The sequence below is a fragment of the Maniola hyperantus genome, chromosome 3, assembly GCF_902806685.2.
Source record: "Maniola hyperantus chromosome 3, iAphHyp1.2, whole genome shotgun sequence".
NCBI classification, from domain to species: Eukaryota; Metazoa; Arthropoda; class Insecta; order Lepidoptera; family Nymphalidae; genus Maniola; species Maniola hyperantus.
The window spans coordinates 2,161,406-2,176,464 of record NC_048538.1 but is presented as its reverse complement, the minus strand read 5'-3'; the positions used below and the strand labels follow the sequence as shown (position 1 = coordinate 2,176,464).

At 38.4% G+C, this 15,059-nt stretch overlaps 1 protein-coding gene across 4 annotated transcripts in view; it reads left to right on the top strand.

The window, feature by feature from the left end:
* Positions 1-15,059, top strand: part of osp (myosin phosphatase Rho interacting protein outspread) — a 398,510-nt gene that overhangs the window by 344,900 nt on the left and 38,551 nt on the right. For 2 of the 4 annotated variants that reach the window (XM_034984797.2, XM_034984798.2), the window contains exons 5-6: positions 6,128-6,200; positions 7,015-7,173. In XM_034984797.2, the coding sequence (XP_034840688.1) occupies positions 6,128-6,200; positions 7,015-7,173 (232 nt within the window). The remainder of the gene's footprint in view (positions 1-6,127; positions 6,201-7,014; positions 7,174-15,059) is intronic. The other 2 variants (XM_069509692.1, XM_069509693.1) reach the window with 2 other exon arrangements.

The window sequence follows — 15,059 nt, the reverse complement described above, 5'->3', positions numbered from 1 at the left end:
TTCTGGGAAATGAAATGTGTGTGCATAATAACCTAACTTTTTTATCGTCACATAACTTGAGTCACAAAAAGCATCTAAGCTTAGCTGCAGTGGCGTGCACAGGGTTTGAAGCCAGAGTAAGCACGAGTTAAGTAGGAGCCTTTTCACTGGCAGGTCATAATGGAAAATATGCAATTGAACTATTACAACTGGGGTAAGCAGTGCATTTATGCCTCTATGATCTGCACGCAACTGCTCAGCTGTTATTGATACTTTGAGATTGAACACCTCCCCTAAGAAGTGAAATGTGTGTGATAGATGATAGATAGAGTGTTAGATTGGCCCACAGTACAAGTTGTCAGATAATATGCGCACGTTAAATAGTACACTCTAACTGCACTACTCTATCCCATACATTTTGTTTCTCAGAAAATAAGTAAGGTCGGGCAGTTCTTGCTCTATATATTGTGAAATCATGTAAAAAACGCGTTAAAAGTCAAATGCATCAATTCGCAAACAGGGCGTGGAATACAGAGCTTAGATAGAATTAATTAGCAACAGATCGTTTTTATCATGTCCCCGCTGAACGGACAGAAGCCGTGGCATTACACTCAATGGCCACCATAAACGGCGGCCGAGGAAGCTGCTAGAAACCGTGGGGCCAATTAATTGGAACTGTCGCGGGAACTGATTCAATTAGTATTAATGAAGCGACGGACATTGTGGCTAATTTGTATCTATCAATTAGTTTAAATAACTCGGATGGGCTTGGTGTTGTTAGATCATTCCGCAAACTATTTTGAACTTGGCTTTACACAAGTTTAAAAATCTATTAAAAGTATGCTCCTGAAAAAAGCATATTACACAATTGAATATTACCTAAATGATAAAAGAGCGTGGATTTGACCTGCAGCTCGTTCCAGCAACGCGCAGGACTGCAAATACTTGTCTTATACTTGGCATAATATTGTATATCAAATCTTTGAAAAGAGGAACCGCCGAGTTTCTTGCTGCAGTAGGAAAGGCATTCCGAACCAGTGGTAGATGCTGTTGACGATTCGAAAATACTTGTAAAAGTTTAATTAAATAAAAAATATTTTTATTTATTTATTTGTTGTTGAAACTTTGAAATTGCTTGCGGACTGCATTTGTGCCGAAATGTTATGAGTGATGGATCTAATTTATTGGTCCTTAAGATCTGTTATAAGTGCTTAAACATAAAATCAAAAACTATATAATTTGACCTTATATCAAAAGACAAATTTTTGGACTTCTTGCTTAGGTGTTAAGTTTTATTTTAGAATAATTTGTTTTTGTCATTTAAAAAATATACCTAATATTCTATATCATACTATTAATGAAAACTGTCCATCAGATAATCTGTTAAAATTGTGAAACCAGCCCCCCGATTGTGTAAGAAAAACCGGCGAAGTGCGAGTCAGACTTGCGCACTGAGGGTTCCGTACTACAGTGGTATTTTTTTGACATTAATTTTTTTATCAAATTATTGACATGATAAATCAAAAACTGGTACCTATGCATAAAAATAAATAAAAATCTGTCTTAGAATGTACTTTTTTATTTATTTTTATGCACAATAGTTTTGATTTATCGTGCAAAATGTCGAAAAAAATACCCGAGTACCCTCGGTCTACGAGTCTGACTCGCACTTGGCCGATTTTTTTTAATAATAACTAACAGCTTATATCGCTGGGTCTAAAAACTTGAGATTATGCATGTACTTAGTTTAGGTTATCTCCATAACTAGATCCCCTCTAAAATTAAGAGATTTTTTGAGATTCATCCCGGGCCAACGCGAATCGGCACTATCGACTAACTACAGCGCCATAAATATGTATTTTCCATTGCATTCTTTTCTTCTAAAGTTATTAACACAAGCGCGATATTAATAATAATATTTCTTGCTCCCAAAGAACTATAAACAACACATAGATGATAGATATGAGGCAGCTTCAACAAAAGCACATACCTAGCACCTATCAAAAAGATATCAGTTTGTTAACCCCGACGTACTCGTCTTAGGGTGTGTTTCCACCGAGACGTAGTGAAGCTCAGTACGTATGTGAGTCTTTCAGTTAAATGATTGCTTAGTCGAATAAGTCCTGCCTCGCTTAGCACCGAACTACACTGCTCTACCTTTAAACTACATCTGTTGTGTGTTAATAAAACTTTTCCCAGAAAAAGTTCCTATGGTTACCATAAGAAGTTTTTATGTTTGGAAACTACACCACCAACATCCAGCCCATACATAAATAGTTCAGAAACAATGGCAATTATCGTCATCATCATGATTAAACCATCGCCGGCCCACCACTGAGCACTGATCTCCTCTCCGAATGAGAAGGGTTTGGGCTATAGTCTGCCACTGTAGTTGGAGAACTCTCAGGCATGCCGGCTTCCTCACGATGTTTTACTTCATTTAATTACGCCTAACTGACAGAACTCTGTTTCACGAAAATCGTCTACCTTCCCACAATATTGTAATTAATGTAAACAATGAACCAAAAGCTTAATTTGCTATATTCCGCTGAAACAGGTCGAATCTGTATGGCGCAACAAGCAGCATGCGAAATGCCTGCTTCAATACAACATTAAAGAATAAAAAAATGATTTAAAACTGAATATGTGCGCTACAGTGTGAATATTGTGATAGTGGAAGTGACTTTCATGTAAGGGCCTTGCCATGAGTCTCACTGCCTTCCTGAGGGCGGAGTAGTTTTCTCGGCTCGTCTCCGCTTGAATGGATCCATACCCTTAATACAGTAACGGGACGGCGCCGCGTGATCGAATTGTTTTATGTTTTCACCAATTAATTCATCTCAACACTGAACCTGATATGACGTGACTCATCGTTCATTTGCGCGATAAAATAATACTTACGTCCGAACACTTCTAGGAATCCATATATGAAATTGGAGAGAACTTAAGTGATTCCATTTTTTAGTCCTTAGTGCTTTAAAGCTCCCAGCGTTTGCTAGAATTATAACTTTACCTACTAAGTTAACATAAATAAGAAAACACATACGCATTGTTTCAAAAGAAGATTATGTATCCGTCTTGGTTCAAATTACTTACTTAATGTTAAATATAAAACGTGTCCTGATTTTATTGAACGAGTAAATTGTTTCAAATGGGCGAAAGTTTCCAAGATTGCGTAATTTTAATGGATTTATTCGTATCAGTTGATATGAAGATTATGAACGTACGTAAAATTGAGTCCCATAAAATAGTGCCACGCCTGTGACAGTTACATCAAAAATTGCATAATCGTGAGCCGACTTTGGCAAGCAGAACATACTTACAAATTCAATGACTGTACCATGTTACGTTCATATTACATGACGTATATAAAATGAAAAGCTGACTGATTGATTGACTGACTAACTGACTGACTGATCTATCAACGCACATCTCAAGCTACTGGACGGATTGTGCTGAAATTTTGCATGCATATAGCTAGGTATTGCGACGTGGACATCCGCTAAGAAAGGATTTTTAAAAATTCAACCCTTAGGGATTGAATTTTAAAAAACCGGCCAAGTGCGAGTCAGGCTCGCGCTACGACGGTTCCGTACTATAGTCGTATTTTTCCAACATTTTGCACGATAATTCAAAAGCTATGATGCATAAAAATAAATTAAAAATCTGTTTTAGAATGCACAAGTGAAGACCTTTCATATGCTACCCCACTTAATATAGTTATCTTACTTAGAAAATTGAAAATACTAATTATTAGTTCATGACCACAATTTTTTTTTGTGTGATGTACTTAACCACAAATTCACGGTTTTCAGATTTTTTCCCCGAATGTCAGCTATAAGATCTACCTACCTGCCGAATTTCATGATTGTAGGTCAACAGGAAGTACCCTGTAGATTTCTTGACAGACCGACAGACAGACAGACAGACAACAAAGTGATCCTATAAGGGTTCCGTTTTTCCTTTTGAGGTACGGAACCCTAAAAATGGAATAAAAAGGGGGGTAAAATGTGGATTTGTTGTTATGGACAAGCGGACGAAGTCGCGCGAGCATAAGCTAATCTTAAATATATAAAATGAAAAGGTGACTGACTGACTGACTGACTGACTGACTGACTGACTGACTGATCTATCAACGCACTGCTCAAACTGCTAGACGGATCGGGCTGAAATTTGGCATGCAGATTGACGTAGGCATCCGCTAAGAAAGGATTTTTGAAAATTCAACTCCTAAGGGGGTGAAATAGGGGTTTGAAATTTGTGTAGTCCACGCGGACGAAGTCGCGAGCATAAGCTAGTAACGTATAAAATTCAAAAGGTTGATTTAATTAAATCGACTACAAGTTGCACCCTATCGTCGTCGTTAGAGGGAGATTCCTACATCAATGGTCGTTAAACTCTTGACAGAGCGGTAGTAGTCGTCGTTGCAGTGCTGTGATAGACTTGAGCATTCACTTGTAATGAGCATTCGTGCGAATGTTACATCACAGAAAAATACGAGAACATTTTAGCGAGCATTCTATCGAGCGTTCTGGCGAGCATTCTAGCGAGCAGATTTGCTTCTAAGACGAAACAGATTAGTTTGCCACCATGTTCTATTTTTCTTTTTCTTTTTTTTTAACATAACCAATGAGTATAAATGCAGCACACGCGACCGTCAAGTCTGATATCTTCATGAAGAATTGACGAGCATCGAATAGAGCGTTCGCTAGAATTCTCAAGATGTTCGTAGCAATATTTGGCTCTATGCTTGGCTCGGCTCGTTGTTCAGTTCGACAAAAATAAAAACGGCGGCGAATGCTCGATGTTCTGTTACAAGTGAATGCTCGTCTATCAGCACCTTAACAATACGTCTCCATTCTTCTGCCTTCCTGCATTCATGTAAGGGGACGTCCAGCGTAGCCCTCACCCCAAGATATCACTAAGTGTTTCCTATACTCGTACCACGTGACTAGATATCTCATACCATACGGAACTTCAGCGGACAACGCACAAATCAATGATTTATTTACTCAGCAAATATCCAGTCCTATTTGCGCATACACCATCTACGGCCGTAATTCTCCTCAGTCCACAATTAATCAATTACCCGCTATCGACGAGGTATCAGTAGTTATGTACTTTCGAACAATTAACTCGGGTTTCTAACCGCACGCTGCGTTGTGCTGTTTCTCGTACTATCCCAAACTTGGCTACCGGAATCAATTGGAAACTAATTACGTACGAAGCTGGTACGGAGATTGGTTTGTTGTCGCCATCTTTTAGACGTAGGAAGGAAGTAATTAGTCCATTTATGGAGATTCTTGTTGAACATCGGTAAAAATACCTTTGTATAAAAGGTAGTCAACAATAATTGATCCATCCATTTAACTAGATTTTTTCCTCCGCCGCGTTGTAGTTTTGATATTGTTTAATAGTTCCTTACCTCAAAAGGAAAAAAGGAACCCTTATAGGATCACTTCGTTGTCTGTCCGTCGTGTCTGTCAAAAAAACCTATAGGGTACTTCCCGTTGACCTAGAATCATGAAATTTGGTAGGTAGAATAGAATAGAATATGTTTTTATTCAAGTAGACTTTTTACAAGCGCTTTCGAATCGTCGGGTAGTTTTAATTTACCACTGGTTCGGAATGCCGTTCCTACCTAGAAGAACCAGCAAGAAACTCGGCGATTGCTCTTTTTAATTTTAATTTTACAATTTACATTGTTATTATACCATACTATACAAGCATAGAGTTATGATAACCACATCACTGTATACAAGCCATTGCAGCCCCGTGCATTGCTGGAGCGAGTCAAATCCAAGCTTTTTTTATCATTTACATAGTCTTCGACTGTATAATATGCTTTTTTTAGGAGCATACTTTTAACACATCTTTTAAACTTGTGTAAAGGCAAGTCTAAAATTGTTTGTGGAATTTTATTATTAAATATTACACTCATTCCCACAAATGACTTTCCCACCTTCCAGAGGCGGTCTTCCGTAGGTTGGTCTTTATAGCACAAGTAAAGAAATAAACCGTGAAATGGTAACAGAATCTTTCGTTTTTATTAGTATTGATTGTGATGCAAACGTGGGGGTTTGCCTTAAAGAAATATCATGTTATTTTTTGTTATTAACATTTATTAATTTGTAATTATTGTCACCAGGGTCGACACAAACGAAACGCGACGTTTCCCGGAGGTCAGACGGCGAGTCTGTTGCAATCTTCAACAACGAGAAGTATGTACCTATAATTCATAAAAAATCCGCCGAAAAATATATTGCTGCTTACAAACATGTCCGCTTGCATGACTGGGTTCCCACGACGATAAGAGGCGGTAAAAATTTAAACTGGCAAGGGTTTGGCAGTTCCTCTGGTGCTGCAGATGCCCATTGTTATTTGCCAATAGGATCATTTCGTATCATGATTCAGGAGATACTAGATAAGTTTTTTTTTCAAGAATATTTTTGTCGATCACAGTGTCCTGTTTGTACGTATCTACATTAATTTTATCATTAGAATACTGTAAACTTAAGTACCGAAAGCTGTGATAGCCTAGTGAAAGCTGTGACTGTCTAGTGGTTAGGTTAGGTTATACTTAGTTGGAGGTTTAAAAACTGGTGATCTGATTCCAGAATACTCCGCAGACGCGTTGACGCTGCCGGATACATTGGACGGCTTTGCTTTGCCTGTAATTTGTATTATAATAAGCAACTCGGGGGCAAAATTTTCCCCACTCGTAGTCGTTGTTGGTTTAAGCCGGTAGTGGTGTGATTTCAGAATACTCCGCAGATGCGTTGACGCTGCGGGATGCTTACATTGGACGGCTTTGCTTCGCCTGTAAATTGATATCATAAGCAACTCGGGGCAAAAATTTCCCCACTTGTAATCGTTGTTGGTTTAAGCCGGTGGTCTGATTCCAGAATACGACGCTGCGGGATGCTTGCATAGGAGGCTTTGCTTTGCCTATAATTTGTATTATATTAAGAAATCAGGGGCAAAATTTTCCCCACTCGTAATCGTTGTTGGTTTAAGCCGGTGATCTGATTCCAGAATACTCCGCAGACGCGTCGACGCTGCGGGACGCGGCGGAGTGCAGCGCGCGGCCGCGGTTCTGCGGCGGGGGCACCACCACGTGGCCCGGCCCGAGGGTGCAGCCGCCGCAGCCTGAGATCGCCAGCATGGCTGTTCCTACAAACACTGACACCAAAGGTAGGACTGCTGCAGTTTTTGCTCGTTTTTCGACAATATTGTCGCACTCAGATGGATCCGTTTTCGTACATTTTCTCACTAAGTTTTTCTTGAGCTCCGATTTTTTAAGTACCTATATTGTTTTTCAGCTGTGTGTTCATGACGCCTAGTCAGGGCTTTCTTCGACGGCCTCAAGATTCAAAATTCTTTATTTGCAGAATTATTTTTTGCAATGAGATTATATTATACATATTGTCCAGTAGAATTAATATTGTCGAGATGCCCCAAGCATGCGATGACGTTAAGATATTTCTTGCCAACGCGTATTCCTTTTTAGTTTACTAATTGAAGTAAAATAAGTGTCGTATGCCAGATGAGTTATGGGCAAAATCTGCTTGTTTTTGGACGCTTCAGAATCATCAACGCTAGCGTGGTCGGCCGAGGCGACGTTGGCGTGATGAATTAGATAACTTTACAGTTACATGGCCTCAAGAGGCACGAAATAGGAAATGGTGGAAGGATCGGAGCGCGGCCTTTGCCCAGACGTGGGACAGCACAGGCTGATTTAGATTTAGATTAGAATTGAAGTAAAAACTGCATGTCGCCATCAAAATCTATCTTTACACTCGAGTTCAATACCTTTCCAAAAATTCTAAACCCAGCTGAGAATTCTATAAATCATTCATGGTACAGTTGTATAGATGAATGTATCTAGGGTCCTCGATAACCCTGGGAAGCCCTCGCGGTAGCTTTCATTGAGTGTCTCCCAGAGCCCTCCCACTCGTGACATCGGCCCGTATTTCATGAGCATGCATCAGATATAGACGCTTTTGCAATACTACAGGGAGATTACACACTTTTACGCAACTTCCCGATTAAGTTTAGGGTTCCGTACCAGTAGGATGCCAGTTCCCAAGCCTCCGCTGTATTTCTGTCTGTCGGCGCACTGTACCTATCTCATGATTAGGTAAAGAGTAAAAATTTTCACAGAGTATGTAGGGTATGCCTATTACCGCTATAACAACAAATAATAAAATTTCAAAATGGTTGCCATGTAAATTAAAAAATTAAAAAGTACATAATATTGTACGATGGTACCGGAACCCTTCGTGTGTGAGTCCGACTCGCACTTGACCTGTTTTTGATTAAAACTCTTTTCTTAATTTTTTTTTAAATATTGTTAGAGCTTTCAATCAGTAAAGTTGACAGTTTGTTCCTGCGCTTCTTTTGCTTGAAGCACTTAATGCTCAGGTGAAAGAAGCGCCGGAATAACCAGCTCTTAGTTATAAGAGTGATTTGTGGCACCGTTTGGAAAACAGACGTCTTTTCTTTTTCTTTTAACTACATAATTCCCGTAAATAACTCCGTAAAATATTTCGCCAATGCATTTATTTACAACGTTCAGAATATAGTTGTAGCCGCTAGCGCTAGTTGTTGATAGCCGTCTAAGTGTGTGTCAACCCTTGTGCAAACATGCCTTCCCACTTTAGACGGCGCTCATGCGAATTTGCATTTCAAATTTTGTCCCATAACTTTATAACTGTGGCTCTTATTAGTGAGCTCTAAATTATTTTGAAGCTAAGATTTTGTAATTCAATTTAATAAATTTATCTGGTAGCTTATCTCGTAGCATGAGTAACAACTTAGCGAATTCCGTATTATTTAGTTACTTATCTTTTGTATATCTTTATAGCTACTGCATGAAACTAAAATCCATAGATTTTTCTGCTTAATCACTACCCCTATTATAAATGTGAAAGTGTGTTTGTTTTTTGGTTTGTTGGTTTGTCCTTCAATCACGTCACAACGGATTGACGTGATTTTTTGCATGGTATTTGGGTTATTACCAAAATTGTTAGTTATTTCAGTTAATGCGATCAGCTGGTAATTTTTTTGCGTAGTTTTTATAGTAGTATGGTATATGCAATGACTTACATTATGAAGCATTTACAAGTTGAAATGTTCTTCATTAAATTTTTACTTTCTCATACTTTTACTATTAAGTATGTCCATAAAAATCTCTCCTCCAACTATTATGTAAATTGAGTAAACAGTAAATGTGTATGATGTCTTAATATTATGGACGTTTTACTGCATGTTAAGATGTAGTTAAAGTTTATAGAAATATCTTAGTACAGTAGGTAATTTTATTGAAATCTATAAAAATGTTTAAATTCTCATTAGAAAAGCATTTATAAATTACAGTAATGTAGGTTAACAGAAAAACTATACTAAATTGCAGTTTTCTATTCGGATACTACGTTTTACTAATATCGATTCATTTTAAAGTTTAAAAATCCTCGATTACCTACCAACCGATCGATGTTTTAATTTTTTTTTCTATTTCAAAATTTCAGTTTGTATAATGTAGTACGGATTTCTTGTACCTACCTAATGGTTACCGAATACAAAGTATTATTTAATTAATTTGTTTTATTTTTATTGAGGCTTTTTAAAAATCCCGTGCGAACTCTGATTTTCCTATGCAATAAAATCACGTTGATCCACGTTGAACAATCAAACACACTTTTGAATTTATAATATTAACGGACGAGTACGGAACCCTAAAAATTGTCAAGTGCAATCATAGCTCGATGAACCAGCGGGGCGATTGTCTAAAACCTGCATCAATCATTATTACAATCTCAATTGTTCTGATTGGCTGAATTTGTGCGATTGACAATGAGTAACAATGCATTGTGGCCAATAGTGAGCGAGCATTAACCAATCAGAGATGATTGCGATCGTGACATTGTAGCTGTCAAACAACCGCGGTAGGGCCACTGTGACGTGTCGTATGACGTATCCTATATAACGGATCCGTTATGATTCGTAGTAACGTTACTCGAATTTGATTTACGTGGACAGGAATATTACGTTATTGGAAGGTACAGTTACCATGTCTTACAATTTTTATATTACTTTATTATAAACTAGGAAAAATAATGACGTAAACTGAAAAAACTAATTAAATCTATCAAATAACAAAAAAGTTATATAAGCATTTAAATATTTCTGATTAGACAGAGATAGCGATATAGCATTTTGACGTCACACCTTACTATAATGCCATAGTAGCTTCGTGCGGTTTCATACAAATTTTTGTTTTGCGAGAAAGGGATAGAAGACCTTCCCACTTCAAAATTAAAATGCCTTGTAACTTTGTAAATCTTTGTTGGATTTTAATATTTTTTCAGCGTACGTCATTATTTTTATCCTAGTTTATAATAAAGTAATAATATTTATTAAATTCGAAAGTAGGAAAATACCCAATTCCCGGGAGGTAAATATGTATTACAATACTAGATATATCCTAATATAGTCCGCGTGGATTTAGAATTTTAAAAATCCGGTGGGAACTCTTAAATTTTCTGGGATATAAAAAAAAATGATTCGGACGAATTGAGAACCTCCTCCTTTTTTGAAGTCGAAGAGCTTGTATTATACATTATTACAATCTCAATTGTTATGATTGGCTAAATTATGAGTATTCTTGATGCAACGATTCATTTTAACCAACAGTGAGCAATTATCGCCCAAAATGTTATCCCAAGAAAACTCCTACCTCAGAAACCTTCTATATTTTATATTAAAGGAAACTGACTGACTGACGGAGTGACTGATCTATCAACGTACAGCTCAAACTACTGCATGGATCGGGCTGAAATTGAGCATGCAGATAGCTATTATGACGTAGGCAAAGGGTTTGACATTGTAGTTCAACCAGATGAAATCGCGGATATAAGCTGTGAGTTTAGATACGATGCAGAGAGAGATCGGTTGAAGGTGATTCGTCACACTGTATCTGTCACTCGGTACACGGTAGATCCCGTGGTTTCGCAACTTATCCTTCCTTGGTTTATTATCAGATGGCAACCCTATAAAAACCAATCATACCGTAAAAATTACCAATACCGTTTCCAATACGATCGATAAATATTATTCATTGCATGTTACATATTACACTTGTTAGCAATAACTGTACCCTGTACGCAATGGACGCGTTTGCATAATTATTATACCCGATTAATCGATTGCAATTCATAATTCTGATACAACAGGTATGCTCTATCCTGTTCTAGCTTATTAGATGTTGTATGTTCCATCTCTTTCACGCCTAGTGCGGGACTAGCTAGGCTACAAATCGTGGTCGGTGACAACAAGTTAGGTTCTAATTAGAAACCGTTAGCGGTTACTAGTTGTATGGGCGACAGTGCGAGATACGGGTTAATACTAACTGACTATCAAGTATGTGTGGCCATATTCAACGATTTCCGCATCAGCATTATAAATAATTGACACGGCATACAAAATTAAATGGATATCTGCGAAACGTACTTTCACCTAGCGTTTAATACCTGGATACTATATAGAATGTGTTGCTATCCGACTACGGCAAAGCCAAAAGGAAGGGCAGTATGATTTTGGCAGTATATGTTTGTATCATTGTAGCGACTAAACTACTGGGCTACTAACTTTTGTACAAACAAAATCGCTCTGGCGATCTTAAATTTCGAAATAAAAACACCGCCTGAACATGAAAAGCAAGTAGGTATAGTTCGTGACAGGTCGATATGGCAATCGGGGGAGGTGGGGGGACGGCCCGCACACCCGCACGTCACCCGCACGTCACCCGCGCTATCCCGCACCGGGTTAGTGTGGGGGTCTGTGCCGGTGTTTTTTTAAATAGAGATAGCGAGCAAACGAGCAGGCGGGTCACCTGATGTTAAGTGATTACCGCCGCCCATGAACAATTGCAGCACCAGAGGAACCGCCGATGCGTTGCCGGCCTTTTAGGAATTTGTTGGTCCGCCCCTTGAATAACCCCATGTTGTAATTCAAAGGGAACACTGCCGAAGGGAGTTGATTCCACAGTTTGCATGTGCGTGGAAAAAAGGATCTGGTACAACGGGTGGTCGAAGTGCTCCAGAAACCCAGGTGGTGAGGGTAAAAAGGGAGGGTGGCGGGGCGTCCCCACCCCGATTGTCATGTCGACCTGACGCGAACTATGTCTCGTTGAGCACTCTTACCTCCTGAAGTAATAATAATAAATAAATAATCTTTATTTCACAGACATCAAGGCCCACAATTATTATGTTAGTAACCATCTTAATCTATGTTAGTAGCTATATTATAATATAATGTATGTTAGTAAGAAACTTATTCTATGTTAGTTAATATAATTAATATACTTATTAACTAATGCAGACATCCAGTGCGCCTTGAGAGCGCTGTCCTGTCTGTCTGCTATCACCTTCAGGATAATGTTAGGACTTCTCTCCAACCTACTTTTCATTGAGGCGATCCTTTTCCGTATGATTGCGAAGAAGCGGTCTACACAGTTATCCGCAAACATACCGGACGCGCTACAGTACCGAGGCAGTCCCAACATTATTCTGAAGATGTTATTATACTGGACTCGGAGGGCGTTTATAGATTTTTGGGTATAGTCAACCCACAGACTGCACGTGTAGAAGCTCTGACAAAAGGACTTGAACAAAGTGACCTTAACTTCTTTTGTGCAACGAGCAAATCTGCGAGCTATCATATTCCCTCTAACCGCCAACGCCCTCCGTTCCCTATCAATGTCACAATTATCTTTCATGTCTTGCGTCAATGCTTCGTGCAATTCCGGGAAGCCGCGAGCGGAGTTAACGAAGAGTGGAGGAGGTTTTTTAGTCCGTAGGCCACTGCGCAACATCTGCAGTGGAGTCGGGCATGCACAGTGCAATCCATGAGGGTTTTCCTCCTCCAAGGAAAAAAATAAATAAAAAAAAACCTCCTACCTGTAGTTCGTACTAGTGTATCTCCCTAAACCACGGTTACAGAAACTTGATCGTCTTACTAAGTTACTACATAGTCAGTTCAACAGAAGTTAGGCAACATTGTCGTGCGATATTGTCAAAATTAATAGGCTCGAGCTCCAATTTAATTTAATTTGACAACGTACAACAAAATAATATGATAATCATAAATTTGTGGAGCGATAAACAATTGTTCAGTGCAATATCAGAGTTTAGATTTGGTCATAGACTCCGTAATCTGATCGAAAGTGTCTTAGCCAATAGTCCAAGTCACTCTAGATCATTTCTTGCTTATCATTTACTTGTCACTGATTCTATGAGGAGGTTTCCAGGCAACGTTCGAGAAAATTTTCATAGATGGCGCTAAATATTACAAACACTAAACATGAAAAATAATACCTATATCTATATGATCTTAAATTTGACTATTTTTTACATTTTACAAAAATAGTAAGTAAAGTAAAGAATGATGATTAATAAAATACGACTGGTTCATTCTATTTTATTTTATTTTATTTTTATTTTAAGTTTTGAGTTTCGTTTCATTTTGTATTCCATTGCAAATTGCAATCGCAATTGCAAATCAATGATTATTGAATAAGAAGACGGATTCATTTAATTTTGTTGTTTTTATTAGAATTTAAGAAGATTTAAAGGTAAATGATATAGGTATGAAGTGATATACCTACTAAGACTTAAAAAAATAAGTTTTCCAGCTTTTTTACCCAAATGTCCGGCTAAACTGGCTGGTCTGTCCGGCTTTTCGTTTTAAAGATCTGGCAACCCTAGTCGTGTGTATAATTCGCAACACTTGGATCGCTAATTGATCGCCGCTCGCCCTTGATCACAGTTTATACTTAGGTACACAATATACTATACAGCCTTCTACTGTTGTGCCTTCAGTACCTTGTTGTTTATAGCCCGCGTTAACAGGCGATAAATTATTTTAGCCAACTGCACTTAATAGTACCTACTTATCTATACTTATAATAAATTGGTTTTTTTTTGTGTCGTCAACCGCTTACAAAGTTAACACATGATTTTTATCTCTGCATCCCGCGCTTATAAATTGCAATCTTTGTAATGCTGCGCATTATATCTGTAACTAGCTAATGCCCGCAACTTCGTCCGCGTGGAATTAATTTTTTTTAAATCCCGTGGGAATTCTTTGATTTTCCGGGATAAAAAGTAGCCTATGTCACTCTCCAGGTATTTATCTATACCCATGCAAAAATCACGTCAATCCGTTGCACCGTTGTAACGTGATTGAAGGACAAACCAACAACAAACAAACAAACACACTTTCGATTGGTACTAGTTGTACTGGACGAAGGGTACTGATCGTACTAATTAGATGATGCCCGCGACTTTCTTGAGGTCATCATCATCATGATCAACCCATTACCGCCTCACTACAGAGCACGGGTCTCCTCTCAGAGAGAAGGGTTTTGGTCCTAGTCCACCACGCTGGCCATGTGCGAATTGGTAGTTGTTCAGGTAGATTAAGATTTTTAAAAAATCCCGTGGGAACTCTTTAATTTTTCGGGACATTAGTTAAAACCTTCCTGGCGCAGTGGTAAGCGCTGTGGTCTCATTAGTGGGAGGTCCCGGGCGGCAGGGGTTTGGAATATAATTTCTAAATTTCTGGTCTGTGTGGTGGGAGGCTTCGGCCGTGGCTGGTTACCACGCTACCGTACCGTGTAGAAACCAAAGAGGTACCTATGGGTTTAATGATAATTGCCATACTCTTTCCATGTTAGCCCGCTTCCATCTTAGACTGCATCATCACTTACCACCAGGTGAGATTGCAGACAAGGGCTACCTTGTACCTGCCTAAAAAAAGGTAGCAGAGATACTAAACACGATTTTGTATATATTATATTAGTACTTATGGATAATAAAGTAGGTAATTATAGTAATAGAATAGTAGGGATAAGTTCAAGAATTTGACTATACAAGTTCTCTATCATGTTTCACAACATTAACATTAATGTTATCTAAGTTAACGTTTATATGAATTATGGCGACCTTAGCGATTACGATTGCACGTTGTCGATTGCGATTGAAACTGTAACGGCATTGACTCAATATTCAATGTGATAT